This window comes from Heliconius melpomene, chromosome 5 (assembly GCF_056956725.1).
Source record: "Heliconius melpomene rosina isolate 202511_hmr_F chromosome 5, ASM5695672v1, whole genome shotgun sequence".
In the NCBI taxonomy this organism is placed as follows: domain Eukaryota; kingdom Metazoa; phylum Arthropoda; class Insecta; order Lepidoptera; family Nymphalidae; genus Heliconius; species Heliconius melpomene.
The window spans coordinates 9,195,001-9,209,177 of NC_140393.1; the positions used below are offsets into that span (position 1 = coordinate 9,195,001).

General features: G+C 38.5%; 3 protein-coding genes across 3 annotated transcripts; 1 reads left to right on the forward strand and 2 right to left on the reverse strand.

The window, feature by feature from the left end:
• Positions 1 to 4: 4 nt before the first annotated feature.
• On the forward strand, positions 5 to 10,197 carry LOC146539262 (serine protease inhibitor swm-1-like). The gene is made up of 4 exons (XM_085185673.1): positions 5 to 74; positions 4,411 to 4,572; positions 5,427 to 5,609; positions 9,944 to 10,197. The coding sequence occupies exons 1-4, from the start codon at positions 5 to 7 to the stop codon at positions 10,195 to 10,197; spliced, it is 669 nt and encodes a 222-aa protein (XP_085041799.1).
• Positions 734 to 3,885, reverse strand: LOC146539263 (uncharacterized). The gene is made up of 3 exons (XM_085185917.1): positions 3,882 to 3,885; positions 1,789 to 1,930; positions 734 to 848 (listed from the first exon to the last, which is right to left on the reverse strand). The coding sequence occupies exons 1-3, from the start codon at positions 3,883 to 3,885 to the stop codon at positions 734 to 736; spliced, it is 261 nt and encodes an 86-aa protein (XP_085042043.1).
• Positions 10,198 to 10,606: 409 nt separating the features above from the next.
• Positions 10,607 to 13,732, reverse strand: LOC146539264 (uncharacterized). Its single transcript, XM_085185787.1, has 4 exons — positions 13,591 to 13,732; positions 12,688 to 12,776; positions 11,369 to 11,554; positions 10,607 to 10,715 (listed from the first exon to the last, which is right to left on the reverse strand). The coding sequence occupies exons 1-4, from the start codon at positions 13,691 to 13,693 to the stop codon at positions 10,689 to 10,691; spliced, it is 405 nt and encodes a 134-aa protein (XP_085041913.1). The 5' UTR covers positions 13,694 to 13,732; the 3' UTR covers positions 10,607 to 10,688.
• Between the last annotated feature and the right edge of the window lie 445 nt (positions 13,733 to 14,177).

The window sequence follows — 14,177 nt, forward strand, 5'->3', positions numbered from 1 at the left end:
CACTATGTTGAGAATCACTTTGTGTTATTTGGTGATAGGTTTGTCCGTTTGTGCTGCTGTTTATATTGCTAAAGGTAAAAAATATATATTCAAATCTTAACTTTCCATTAATATTTTTAGTGATATTATTTAGGGAGAGTATAGAGATCAAGTAGTGAAAATCATACACATCAATATACATATTATAAATTAGGTTCACGCTGTATCCCGCACACAACCGGGTAGGCAGAGGGAACCTAGTGCTAAGACACTCTGTTTCCCATTTAATTATTATTTCCTTAAAATTAAATTTGAAGTTATAACTATATCAAATCCGAAGATTTTGTTAGCCTGAAAACGCGAATCTCAGGAACCACTGACTAGAATTGAAAATTAATTACTGTTTAAATCTGTACCTGCAGTCATAAGTGCTATGACCTAAGCCACTTAGAATATGTCATTTGTATGTACAAAATAATATCCATTCGGCCCCGCGGGCGAATCCGTATTTTAAAGTTTTATATACGGCATTGAATATGATTAATTGGGTTCTAAATACCCTAGTGAGAGACTGTCGTTACAGCTTCTGATCGTAAGCAGGGATCGCGGCGGTAGCAGGTTCAATCTAATATTTCATTTAATTTCCACGTTTTTGTAACGTTGAAATTTTTGCGATAAGGTATCATTATTTGAAAATAAAACTCTTTCTTGCTATATTATTTTAATTTTATTTATACACTGAATTCTTGAAAGCTTAAAAATTGGAGAACCCGCTCGGTATTTTCTTAAAAAGGGCCTGAATTTCTAGATCTTTACATGCCATTGTTGGCACACATCTCCCGCTGGGATAAGAACGCACCATATCACTTCTACGAAAGACAAATAATCAAATAATTATTTAAGAGGCTAAAATTATTAATATAACTTATGAAATATTTATATATAGGTATTACCCGTATAACGGAGTACGCAGGGCCTAGTGGCAGCAGGTGAATGTCATGTCTCAAGTTTTTCACTTTTGCCTAAATTCGCTGAGGGAACCTGGGAACCTAGTTAAAACACTCCGTTCACATTAAGACAATTCCATTCCCCACTTTGCGCCAAATTATCAAGGTATTGTGTGTACAGTGGCGAAACTCTATGCCTCGCTTTGCCTTAACGAGTCAGATGAAAATATGAAATATTTTACTATCCCGAGTGGTAATCGAACCCACAGCCGTCGCGCTTTTACCACTTTACTTTTACTTTAAAATGAACTAACTGTTGCTCGTAACCCAAAAGTTAAATTCATCATGACATTAATTTGACAAAAGCATGACTATTTACAGCCCGCATTGAACCAGTAAAACAAATATTAACTTCGAATTGTTCAGAACGCTTTGAAATTGAAAGTTGATATATAATATACATGTACGCGTACATATATGTAGATTACTGGTATTTATAATACCATAATGGTTCAGTAAACTGCCCAACCATGGGAAGAAAGAGGTTAGTGCTATAACACTCCGTTCCCCACGCACACTGAATTTGCTAAGCATTCTGTGTGTCAGTGGCAGCTACGATTTATCTTGTTACCAGATACCATTACTAGATCGATATCGATAACCAAACTAATATAAGTGGAAGATGTCATTTCAACCAACACACCACCAATATGTTATTGATTGAACATCGTCTAAATTGGACTTTGGTCTACACTTCCTAACTGCAACACAGTTTGTCCACAGGAGGAGAACAGAGGGATAAATTACTATGGCTCATTTAACTTATTCCGTATAGATATATATAGGTGATAAATTATCGTACTTGCAATAACATCCAGATTTACAATGGGGAAGTCGTTTCGGTGCTGTTTTAACTCTCTTATTCAAGTCCTGCGTCTCCCAACAAGTGTATTCCTCGTAAAAGGAACACGATTTATGTATTTCATCGTTTAAACAATCTTTTTCTGCAATAATTTATCAAATTTATTTGGAAAACTGGAACAGAATGCAGCATGTTCAAGTGCATGCTTAGCAGTGTTTATTATTGAAGAAATAAGTTCAATAGGTTAAATTCATAAATGGCTAAATAAATATTATATCATATTTGGCTAAATTCTTGATGTAGTTGTTTCTATGCATATACACCCAACACCGATAAGCCTAATATAGAGGTAATATGGAGACTTGAAGGTGATAACTTGGTATTTTATTGTTCATTTTTTATATTTTCTTGGGAATAATATTGGAAATCACCTGGCCCTTTACCAGATTAGTATAAACCCTAATAAATCACAAGTGCCTACAAATATAATATAGCAAAGTTATAACAAAAACAATTTAATTTTAATAATGTACTAGCGACCCCCTTGCGGCTTCGCCCGCTTTTACTACTGGATTATTCATATAATGTATGTTTGCAAAGCACTTAAGATAATGTGAAAATTAATTAAACTCTAATGCAACCCGCATTTTCGTAGTTTCAATAAGGATTTTCCATGTGTTTTACACAGCAAGGATTTTTTAGTAGGTACCGTAATTTTAAATCTGTGTTACTATTCTTTTCAAGTACTTATTAAAATATTTTTAAATGACTATTTTTAGATAGTTAAATGACTATTTTTAAACGGAAGAAATTATAAACAAAAGCCTACCTACTAATAACTACTATAAAAAATATGAAACCAAATATATCGCGCTGAAATAATACATTCAACTCCAATTATCCAATACGTGCAAACGCATCTAAATCTTCGTTGCTATGCCTCTATAGCGGGCGGGTTTTTTTTTTCGAGCTTGTGGTTAATGCTGAAGAGGGTATTCTGTCCCTGGTGAAAAGCAAGCACGACGTGGCTGCCTGTGAGGAAAATTAAATAGAATGCATTGGCCGGGAAGCGAACCCGGGCCGCTTCTCTTCTACCACTGAACAACCGATGACTGCTCATGACGCGCGAAGCAAAACGTCGCGGGGCGCGTTTCGCAGCAAGGATGTTTTGATATTGTAACAACTTCTAAAGTACTTATTAAAATGAAAAAACAGTAAAAGACAGTTTTGATCTACATTAAATGGCCAACGTAACTAATATACTTATTTATATGCTGAGAGTAAGGGATAAGTAAAACTTGAGTCGGCACAGCTGATGAGTCAACGGTGTGATGTGTCAATAATTAAATGCGTTTTTCTCTAAAACTATTCGCAATTTTGAAATAGTGTAAACAGCAAATTTTATCTTCGTTTAACGTAGAAAATTAATAAAGTATTTTAAAGGATAAGGATTGATACCATTATGGAAAAATATCCCTCGGAATAAAAAATATATTGAAACTACTATTTTTAGACAGAAATATGATCACTACACGTTATCCTTAAAAGATAAAAATATGCTCTCGCGGACTTTTTTGTAGATCTTATTAAGAGGAGCAATACTCCAGTACATTATTTTCATGTAGTACTTACCATTAAAGCAGCGCATGCGCGAAAGTGTCTCAACGGGTAGGACTTTAGACACATTTATCGTATTTATGTTAATTTACATAAGAATGTACAAATAATAAACTATATATAAACCTTCCCTGAGAAATACTCGACTTAATGGTGAAAACCGCATAAAAATCCGTTGGGTGGTTTAGAAGAAGAAGAGTTAGAAAGTTCAGACAGACACGAAAAGCGACTTTGTTTTATAAGATATAGGATGTGCAAAAACCGGTATTTGCTCCTAATGTGTTCATAGGCGCTTATAGCATATTAGGATTTGACCGCCTGCGTGTGGACCAGGAATAAGGTTCTAGGAGTCTGCTGACATGAATGTCCCACGTATATCTATAAGTTATTATAATATAATTTATTATAATTTTAAAGGGTCCTTCGATAAATGGACTATCCAACTAACTTCAGTACTTCAGTACTTTAATACTCACTCATTATCAAAGCCCTACATACCGTCAACATTAACAACACAACTACTATCATTTATAATTAATATTTATATGAAATTTTGATTAAATAATAACACTGTCAATAGGAAATTATTTCGCTGCTTAATTAAAATTTTACCGTGAAATTAGTTTAGAATGCAATTACGAATATCAATCATTGTAGTATGGTACGTGACGCGTACGTTTTTGTGTCCTACAGTTGTTGGGATTCTTGTGGTTTTTGGATTTAGAGTGTTTAGGTGGTAGAAGGTTCGATTCATGTTCCATGAAATGTAGTCCCCAATAGCATTAGAAACACAAGAAAGAGAGAATGGTTGTGTAGAAAGAAAGAGAGAATCTCTATCACGTTAAAACTACTGAACGGATTGGGATAAATCTGTTCGGAATAACATTTTCTCCCTTTTACCATAGGAGGGTAGTCAGAGAGAACGGAACGGGTTCACTCTATACCTATCCTCCGAGGATCCTTATACTTTTAAATATTTTAGCTATATAATTTTCAATTTTTCAGGTAAATGCTCACCAAACGAAGAATATCTTCTATGCGGATCTTGCAGTAATTGCACCAATCCCACACCAACGAACTGCAGCGACGATTGTATAGAAGGCTGCTACTGCATGACGGGGTTCTTGAGGAACGAGAATAAAACCTGTGTTAGTGCTGATAAGTGTGGTAAGATATCTTTTATATGTCTGGTAATATATGAAGAAGGTAGAGTAAGCCTAAGTAATTATAACAAAATATATATAATTGTATATATTTTGGTCGTTGTGGTGTAGAGGCAAAAGCAAATAAGACTTGCCTGCACATATAATATGTTATATCTCTACTCTCCGCTCTCTGTGTTTTTCTTTTCACTATAAATAAAGGTTTATTCTATTATTTGAAGTAAGCAGAACAATTTTACGCTTTAAGCGTTCAGGTTCTAACGTCATTTAAAGTACTGAGTAATTAGTTACTTGACTCATTTTTTTCACGGCCTTTGTGGCTTTTCCGCTAGTTGAATAAAAAAAGTTTGCACTATTTCAAAGGAACGTGATCAATTTCCTATAGCTTTTTGTCTGTTACATTTATAATTTAGGTTGTTGTTTTTTATTCATGTACTGGTGTTATTTATAGAATTCGCCTTCTGTGGTTAGATCTTATTAGATACTAGCGACCCGCTCGCGGTTTCGCTTGTTTAAAATACGGAATTAGTTAACACATTGCAGTACGTTCATATTTTAATATATAATATACTAGAGACTTTGCTCGCTTAAACTTATTTTTATATTAGTTAAAGGATTATATTTAAAAAAATATTTCATTAAATAAAATAAAATATGTCCTTTTATATCTAAGAATATGTGTACACAATTTGAGTAGTTCTAGTTACCCTGATGAAGAACTGAAGACATTCAATAATCGATCCACCCGATTGGGAATCGAACCTACCGACGCGACGGTCGCGCTTACATTTACACTTCCACCAGGACGGCTTCACCAACATACATCAAGATAATATATATTTAAAAATATATTTTCAGTTAAAACACTGACATGCGGAGAAAACGAAGAGTTCCTACCGTGCGGTGCAGCGTGCCCCTCTACCTGCACCATGCCTGAACCTGAAGTATGTGGGTTAGAGTGCAGTATGGGATGCTTCTGTAAAGAGGGCTTCTATAGAGACGAAATCAATCATAAGTGTGTTACTTTGGATAAATGTCCTGGTGAGGTTGTCTTTATGTTATTTAAATTGAAAAAAAAATGTGATAGTTTAATATAAATATTTAGTGGATTGGATTTGAACCTGCTCTTGTGATATAGCGTAGTAATAAATCACTACATTACACTGAGATTTTACTAATAAATGCGTTTTTTAGTTAGATTAGATGTTTTAACTATTATAATAATGTTGTAATAACCTATTTTTCATAATTTATCCATCCGTCATCATGGGGAAGTAGGACTGTGTCTGTACTGTGGGCTGTACACGTGATAGTTAGGGGTGCGATCCCTGTTCGGGGAAATATTTATATTTCCTTGCTTTGGTATACAAAAAGTGGCGTTAAGTCCCGCCACTTAATATGCTATATCTAACCACGCTGTATGGAGTGTATTAACACTAGTTTTTCTTTGCTTTAAAAAGCGTAAGCCTCTTATTTTTGTTACTAGGCTTTCTTTAATTACATCTTATTATTTAAAAATAAATTATAAGCAAAAAATCATTTTTAGAAAAAGCTTTTATTTAAACGCTTTAAAAAGGAGAAAATAAAATTTGTCTTTTAAATTTTAACTATCAACTCGTAACCTCATTGTACACAATTTATATGATCATAAAAGCTTGTCGCGTTAATCAATATTTAATTAAATTGAAACTTTAAAAATTGAAACTTAGCAGATTTTACATAATTAAATTAGTACTAGTTAATTTACACAAGTAAATGGCGCGACAAGCTTTTATGATCATATAAATTGTGTACAATGAGGTTTATTATTTTTCGAGTTGCTCTCAACGAGTCCTTTCATTTGATACCCATATTGTAGAAGTACATTACATCCAGAGGATGTCCTGACAAATATCTGTCCGATATTTGTTTGTGGGCATACGGGTACGCGACCCCGGATCCTCGAGCCGCCACTCTTACATCCTCATCCAGTCCGTAAGAATGGTGTCCTAACTCCCCCCCTTCCCCTCCTACTTTCCTTAGCTCCCTCCTTTTACCTATCCTACCCCTTCTATTTTCCTCTCCCCCCGGTTTTTCCCCACAAAGGGGTTTTGGTGGTCAGACGGCAGTCGCTCCATGTAAAAAACCGCCATCCGCCGACATAATGAAAAGTCGAACAAAGAAACTGGGTACGGCTAGGGCGTCGCCGCTAAACGACGCGCAGGCACATCGCCCTATACCTGCGATAAGTGGGCAAGGGCTACCGTGTCAAGTACGGGCACGGTTAAAGACGCGAGTACCCAGGCGGAAACTCCGCTTTGCAACGTGGAATATTGGCTCTCTAACCGGACGATGCAGGGAACTCGCAGATGTACTCATGAGACGTCGGGTCCAGTGTGCTTTCCTCCAGGAAACTCGCTGGAAGGGCAATAAGTCCCGTAACATCGGACAGGGTTACCGGCTTATATACACTGGGTCACCTTCAGGTAGAAACGGTGTAGCGGTAGTGCTTTCTGAAGAGCTTCAGAATGGGCTCCTTGAAGTTGACCGTCGCTCCGACCGCTTGATGCGAGTGAGGGTACTGATTGAGGGCGTTATCACAAACTTAATCAGTGCCTATGCTCCCCAGGCGGGATGTAGCGCGGCCGAAAAGGAGACATTCTGGGAGCAGTATGAAGGGGTGCTACTTGCTGTGCCGTCTACCGAAGTGGTCTTAGTTGGGGGGGACTTGAACGGGCACGTCGGTAAGGCTGCTGAGCCGTATGAACGTGTTCACGGGGGTTTTGGGCACGGTCTTCGCAGTGCAGGGAGAAAACATTCTGAGAACCTGTATTGCGTCTGATCTGGCCGTCGTGAATACGTTCTTCCAAAAGAATTCTCAGCACATTATCACGTATAAGAGCGGGTCCCACTCAACTCAAATAGACTACTTATTGACCAGACGGTGTCATATGGGCAGGGTAACTAACTGTAAGGTCATTCCAGGCGAAAGCCTAACGGCCCAACATCGTCTTCTTGTCATGGACTTTAACGTCACTCCGAAGAAGAAAGTAGCCGAGAAACGTAGGCCTCGGATCAAGTGGTGGTTGCTGAATGGACCAATGCAGACCGACTTCCTGGCAGAGGTGAAAAGTCATAATCTTTCGACTAACACCGAGACTGCTCAGGATGCTTGGGATCGGGCTCAGTCGGCAATCATTGCGGCAGGCAGGCGAGTTCTTGGCGTTTCTAGGGGAGGACGTGTCATCGACAAGGAGACATGGTGGTGGAATGACGAGGTCCAGGGGGTGACTCGTGAAAAGAAGGCTGCCTTTAAGAAGTGGCAGGAATCCAACTCTCCTGAAGACAGACTGGAGTACACAGTAGCTAAACGTGCCAGTAAAAGAGCTGTAGCCAGAGCCCGCAGTGAGAGTTTGTCACCATTGTATGATAAACTTGAAACTGTGGAGGGGCAGAAGCTCATTTACAAACTGGCACGTTCCCGGGATAAAGTGACGCAAGATATCGCAAAATGTCTTTGCGTCAGAGATTCCCAGGGCACGCTGCTCTGTAATCATGACTCTGTGAAGGAGAGGTGGAGAAGCTACTTCCAGGAGTTGCTGAATACTCAGCACCCATGCAGTCTTCATCACGACCCACCGCCTAACCTCGGACTTATTGCCCCAATAACCCTTGACGAAACACGTAATTGCCTTCGACGCATGAAGAACGGAAAAGCGGTGGGACCTGACGACATTCCGATCGAAGCGTGGAAATCGTTGGGCTCTCTTGGTGTGCTCATGCTTACTGACCTTTTTAACCATATCTTGAACACTGGTAAGATGCCGCATCAGTGGCGGCTTAGCTTTATTACCCCTATTTACAAGGGAAGGGGCAGTGTTCAAGATTGTGGTAGTTATAGGGGCATTAAGCTTATGAGTCATACCATGAAGCTCTTCGAGCGCATGATCGACCTCAGGCTCCGCCGAGAGTGTACTGTCTCTGAGTCTCAATATGGATTTCAGCCAGGATCGGGCACCATGGACGCCATTTTCGCCCTCAGAACTTTGATGGAGGCATACAGGGAAAAAAGGAGAGCTCTGCACGTGGCCTTTTTAGATCTGCAGAAGGCCTTTGACTGTGTGCCTCGTCAGTGTATCTGGTGGGCATTGCGATCCAAAGGGATCCCTGAGGCCTATATTGAGATTATCAGGGGCATGTACCACGATTCCGCTTCTATGGTTAGGACTGCTGTTGGCGACACTAGACCCTTTCCGATTACAGTGGGGGTTCACCAGGGCTCGGCTCTTAGTCCGTTCTTATTCAATGTAGTGCTCGACACTGTCTCGGCTCACATCCAGGACCAGCCTCCATGGCTGATGATGTATGCCGACGACATAGCACTCATTGCCGAGAACCGACTGACGCTGGAGCGTAAAGTGAACCTCTGGAAGGGTACGCTTGAGAACGGCGGTCTTAAACTAAATGTTTCGAAGACAGAGTACATGGCCTGCGGGAGCCGGGACTCGAGCACCATCCTTATAGGTCCTGAGCCAGCCGTTAAGTCGGAGAAGTTCAGGTACCTTGGATCCGTTATGCACGAGTCTGGAGGCATCGACCACGATGTCCATGGCCGGATAAGCGCTGCCTGGGCCAAATGGCGGGAGGTCACTGGTGTGGTCTGCGACCGCAGAATACCGCCCAAGCTCAAGGGCCTGATATACAAGAGCATCGTCCGACCGGTTCTTTTATACGGCAGCGAATGTTGGCCAGCACTATCTCGGCACACTCTGGAGCTTCACGTCACGGAAATGAAGATGCTGAGGTGGATGTGCGGCGTAACGCGGTCTGACCGCATACGCAACACATTCATTCGAGGTAGTCTTGGGGTCCGTGACGTAGCGGATAAGCTCCAAGAGCGTCGCTTGAGATGGTTTGGCCACGTTACGCGCCGGCCTAAGAACTATGTCGGACGCAAGTGCCTTGCTATACTAGTTCCTGGGGCGCGACCTCCCGGACGCCCAAGGAAGCGCTGGTTGGATGTCGTGATGCAGGACATGAGAGCCAATGGTCTAACCACCGAGGACGCAAAAGATCGTGCAAAGTGGAGTAGGTTAAGTAGGAAGGCAGACCCTGGTAACAGCCGGGATTAATGCCAGGAAGAAGAAGATTGTAGAAGTACATTAAAAATAATAATTCCGCCATCTTGCATGGTCCGCCATATTACAGTTAGAATGACGTCACATATTTTATCGTGCATTGTCATCCAAAGTAAACGTGTATACAAAATTTCAGCTCAATCGGTTGACGATATCTACTTCAAAATTGAGCTCCAAGATTTCATCCGAACCCACATACATACATTGCAAGTTAAATAAAAGCTTTTAAAAACGAAATAATTATATTCTCTCTCTTAGATATGACTCTATGTTTCAACGAGAACGAAGTATACGATCTATGCAACGTATCCTGTGAACCAAGCTGCACAGATCCTGAACCAATTTGCAGTAAAGTTTGCACTTCCGGTTGCATTTGTGCCCCAGGGCTCCTCAGGAACGAGGACGGTGAATGCGTCAGTGTGGAGAAGTGCGCCGTGAATGGCACCACGCCTACCGTTTTGACTAAATATTTGAATACTATTAATAAGATTTTGCATTTGACTGTTGCTTAGAATGATTTGTTTTTTAAAGAGATGTGGAGAATGGAGAGAAATCACTATAATCTGAACAGGTTTATCGTTTAAAATGTGGGGGAAAAAAAAATTGTCATAATATTATTGTCATGTATAGTGAATGCGACGTTTGTGGATTCAATTTCCACTTAGGGTAGTAAAATATTGAATATTTTGTCGCCACTCATTGGCAATGCTTCAAGAATTTAGCAGAAAGTTGGGAATATAGTTTGTTTATGTGAACTCTCTCTCTCTCTCTACCCTATTGTGTGCAGGGTACAGTATGAAGCTAAAAAACAAAAAAGAAACGCTTGAGTGTTTTTTTCTTGTTTTTTAATTTCTTGTGTAATTATAATTATTTCTTAAGTTTAGGCATGTACTTAAATAAAAACTCTTTTGTGTTAAAAATGCATTTTTATTTTTTACAATATAATATAAATAGGTAAAATTTTAGATTGAGTAATTTAGAAGTATCTTGATTTACTTATATTTTATGGTAGAGTTATTATGTTGTTCAACTGAAACAAAATAAGTTTAGTTAATACTAAAAAAAATATTTTATTATCAATTTTAAAAGATGGGGATAAAAAAATGGGGAACGGAATGTCTTAAACTATCTTCCTACATCTAAATCCATTCAATAGCTTGTTTACTTAACGAAATGTGGAATAACATTTTAGAAATATTTAAAAAAATGTATTCTTTGTTCTGAGTAAAATGGTCAATAGAGCCATCTATCAAAGATTTCATGTACTATAAAGAATAAAGTGTCTTACTTTATTCACAAATAAGTATTACGAGTTTCCAGACATAGAACATAGATGGCGCCAACTACAAAGTGGGTTTCATGATCTCACTTTAGTTTTTCTTAAATTAATTATCAATAAAATTAGATGTTGTTGTGGTCCACAAGCACAAATGTGCTAAAGTAAATATAACTTTGTGAGTTCAATTCATACTTGAGGAATGAAATATTCCTCAAGAAGATGCCTCAAGAATTCGGCGGAGGTGGGACAGTGTCGTAATGGAAAACAGCGTATCTTAACACTGGAAGTCTTTAAAAAAACAATCTTTTCAGATTACAGTATTAAATCTCACACTCATTAATTCGTTGCTCTCACTTTTTACATAAGTACACTAATCTAATATAAAATAAAGATACTTGAGTTACCTTTTTATACTCCTCCTCCCGTAGCCCATACACTAAGTATGAGTATGATAGGAAATCACTATGGTTAGACACTAAGCGAAAAACAAGTGACTTGGCTCCAGGCTCTCCTCTGATCATTTCGAAGTCTATCTCTCCGTCTGAACTAACTGTTGCTGACACTTCTAAGTAAGATAGAACGTAGCCAGACTGAAAAATAGTCATATCATATATATTTAATAGTTTAAATAATGAAGCTAGAAAAAAAAACAAATTAGAATACCGTTCTGTCAAACACCTTGTTCCTTTAAGAATCACTAACTTCCACCCATTCTATATACGGCAGGATTTGCCCATATAGCTGTTCCACTACATTTTTATCAATGATCCTCGAAACTAACTCCAAGTGGGCTATTAGAGGAACCTTTTGTCAGATGTTTTTGCCCTAATGAAGTACTTTTATCTGGCTGAGATCCGTTTAACCTTTCTTTCAGGCGTGATCTGATTGGCTCAGTGGAGGCCAATTTCTTTTAATGTTAGTTAAGTTTGTTATATAAGTACCTACTAAATAGCTTATAAGGGCTTGTAAAGGGTTTATAGTCATCATCATCATCAGTCATCTTTGAAATTATGAGGCTGGAAAGAGAGGATGACTGTATGTGGGACAGATTGTTGGTTCGTTTCCGCGGAAAAGAAATATATATTTTCTCAAAGAAAAGGAATATATCATATTTTCTTTTACTCGTTCTGGTAATGACGTACAACGTGGCGGTTAGTTCCGCCACTTCACACGCTATGGCTCCAGAATTCGGTGGAAAGTGGGAAACAGAAGTGGGAACTTGGGAACTTAATGGGAACGGAGTATCTTTACATTAGGTTTCCAGGTTCCCTTTGCCTCCCCTGTCATGTGCGGGTGAACTTTGCAGCTTAACGTTTTAAAATAAGATACTTTCATTCTAAAGATACGATATATTTTTAACTTTCTTCGATTAATATATGAAGCTAGCTTTAACCTTCGGCTTCGCCAGCATGATCAAATGACATTAATTAAGAATTATGTGGTGTGCAATTCTGACCGTAGATCCAGTGGATTGTGGTGGATATTTTTATCTATACTAATATGATATAGCAAAAAAATTTGTTTGTTTGGTAAAACACTAAAATCTCTGGAACGGATTTACTTTCGGGAGAGGAAAGATTTTCATTTCTATGCTTTGGTAAAAAGAATCGAATCCCTGAGCTTTGCCTTTCAACACGTAGAAGAGGTGAACAAAAACACTAGGTTCCCTCTGTCTACCCTGCTATAGCTATAGCTTTAAAGCTGTAAAAAATACTTATCGTACTTTGACTTTAGCATTTACGGTGACGTAGAAAGGGTCGTAGTTGTTCCTATGGCGATATCTGTCCGATCCGCCGGACATTGGCAGTGAATCTGAAAATCACAAATATATTTAATCAAAAGAAAATAGAAAAACTTGCTCTGCTTAGAAGACAAAGCACGGCGTTGGGTTACGCTACTCAGTGCGCCACATCTTAAAAAAATTGGACCTACTCTGAAAAATGCGAGCTCTGAAATATGCGAGCAGTGTTGTGTTCTGTAATCCATCATGTTAGATCTCTAAATGACACAGTGAATTGCAATGGGGTTGCCGTATGATGCAAGAGATACGTGTTGATAAATGGCAGACTGTTATCAATATTGGCAACAATGTTTATTTTTTTATTTAGCAGAAAAAAAATACTTAATTATGAGACTGTAAGTGCGACAGGTAGTGGGTACAATTCCCACTCGAGGAAATGAAATGTATAATATTGTCACTTCTTCGCTTTAGTATCGAGGCAAAGCGCGGCGTTTAGTCCCGCCACTCGCCACTCCGCACGCAATGCCTCCAGAATTGGTTGGAAAGTGGGAAGCGGAGTGTCTTAACACTAGGCTCCCTCAGCCTACCTGCTACATACTGAATATAATGTGAAGCTAAAAATAAAAATGAGTATATTTACTGCAAAATTTATTTTGTAAACTTTTGGTCACACATTTGTAAGCTCTTCTCTGTCTTTCCCTATTCATTATTTAGACAACTCGCGGCATCGCGCCGTTAAGTTCTACCAATCAACACTCTCGAAAAAGTGATTTTGTAACCGAAGTTAAGCAAAGATTATATTTTTGCATTTTATTAATGCCTCTTTTCCTTTAAATGAAATATGATTCATCGAACCCACTATCTATATAACATAATTCAACTTACTCTCATATTCAATACCAACTTTGAACTTTTCAGTTTCAAAGTTCTGGGGATATCCCGAAACAGAGTACACACAAAACACACAAAATAATAATTTGAAATACATTTTTTGTTGATTTACTACCGAAAGCAAATAGATACTGACTGTGAGTACGTATTTTATCTCCTTATCGATCTGTTGAGATAAATAATTCTTAAAACAAAATATAGAGGTTTTAATACACTCTCGTTTTAAAATAATAAATGAATTTTAGTTATATTTTTTTATTATTTTTTTACTGTGGCCTTGCTTGCGATAGATATATGCGCTCAGGATCATTTCTTTTTTACGCTTCACGCTGTATCCCGCTAATAGCAATAGGTGAAGGGAATGTGGGAACCAAGAAAAAGAAGTAGAAGTGGTAGTAGTTAAGATATTCCGTCCTTTAGGATTGCATCTTGTGTGGCGGAACTCAACGATGCACGCAATGTGCAGAATTCGGTGGAAAATGGAGAACGAAGTGTTTTAACACTAGGTACCCTCTGCCTAATCTGCTGTGTGTGGGATGTAGCGTGAAGCTGAAAAAATAACGAAAAAAAAAACAACGATA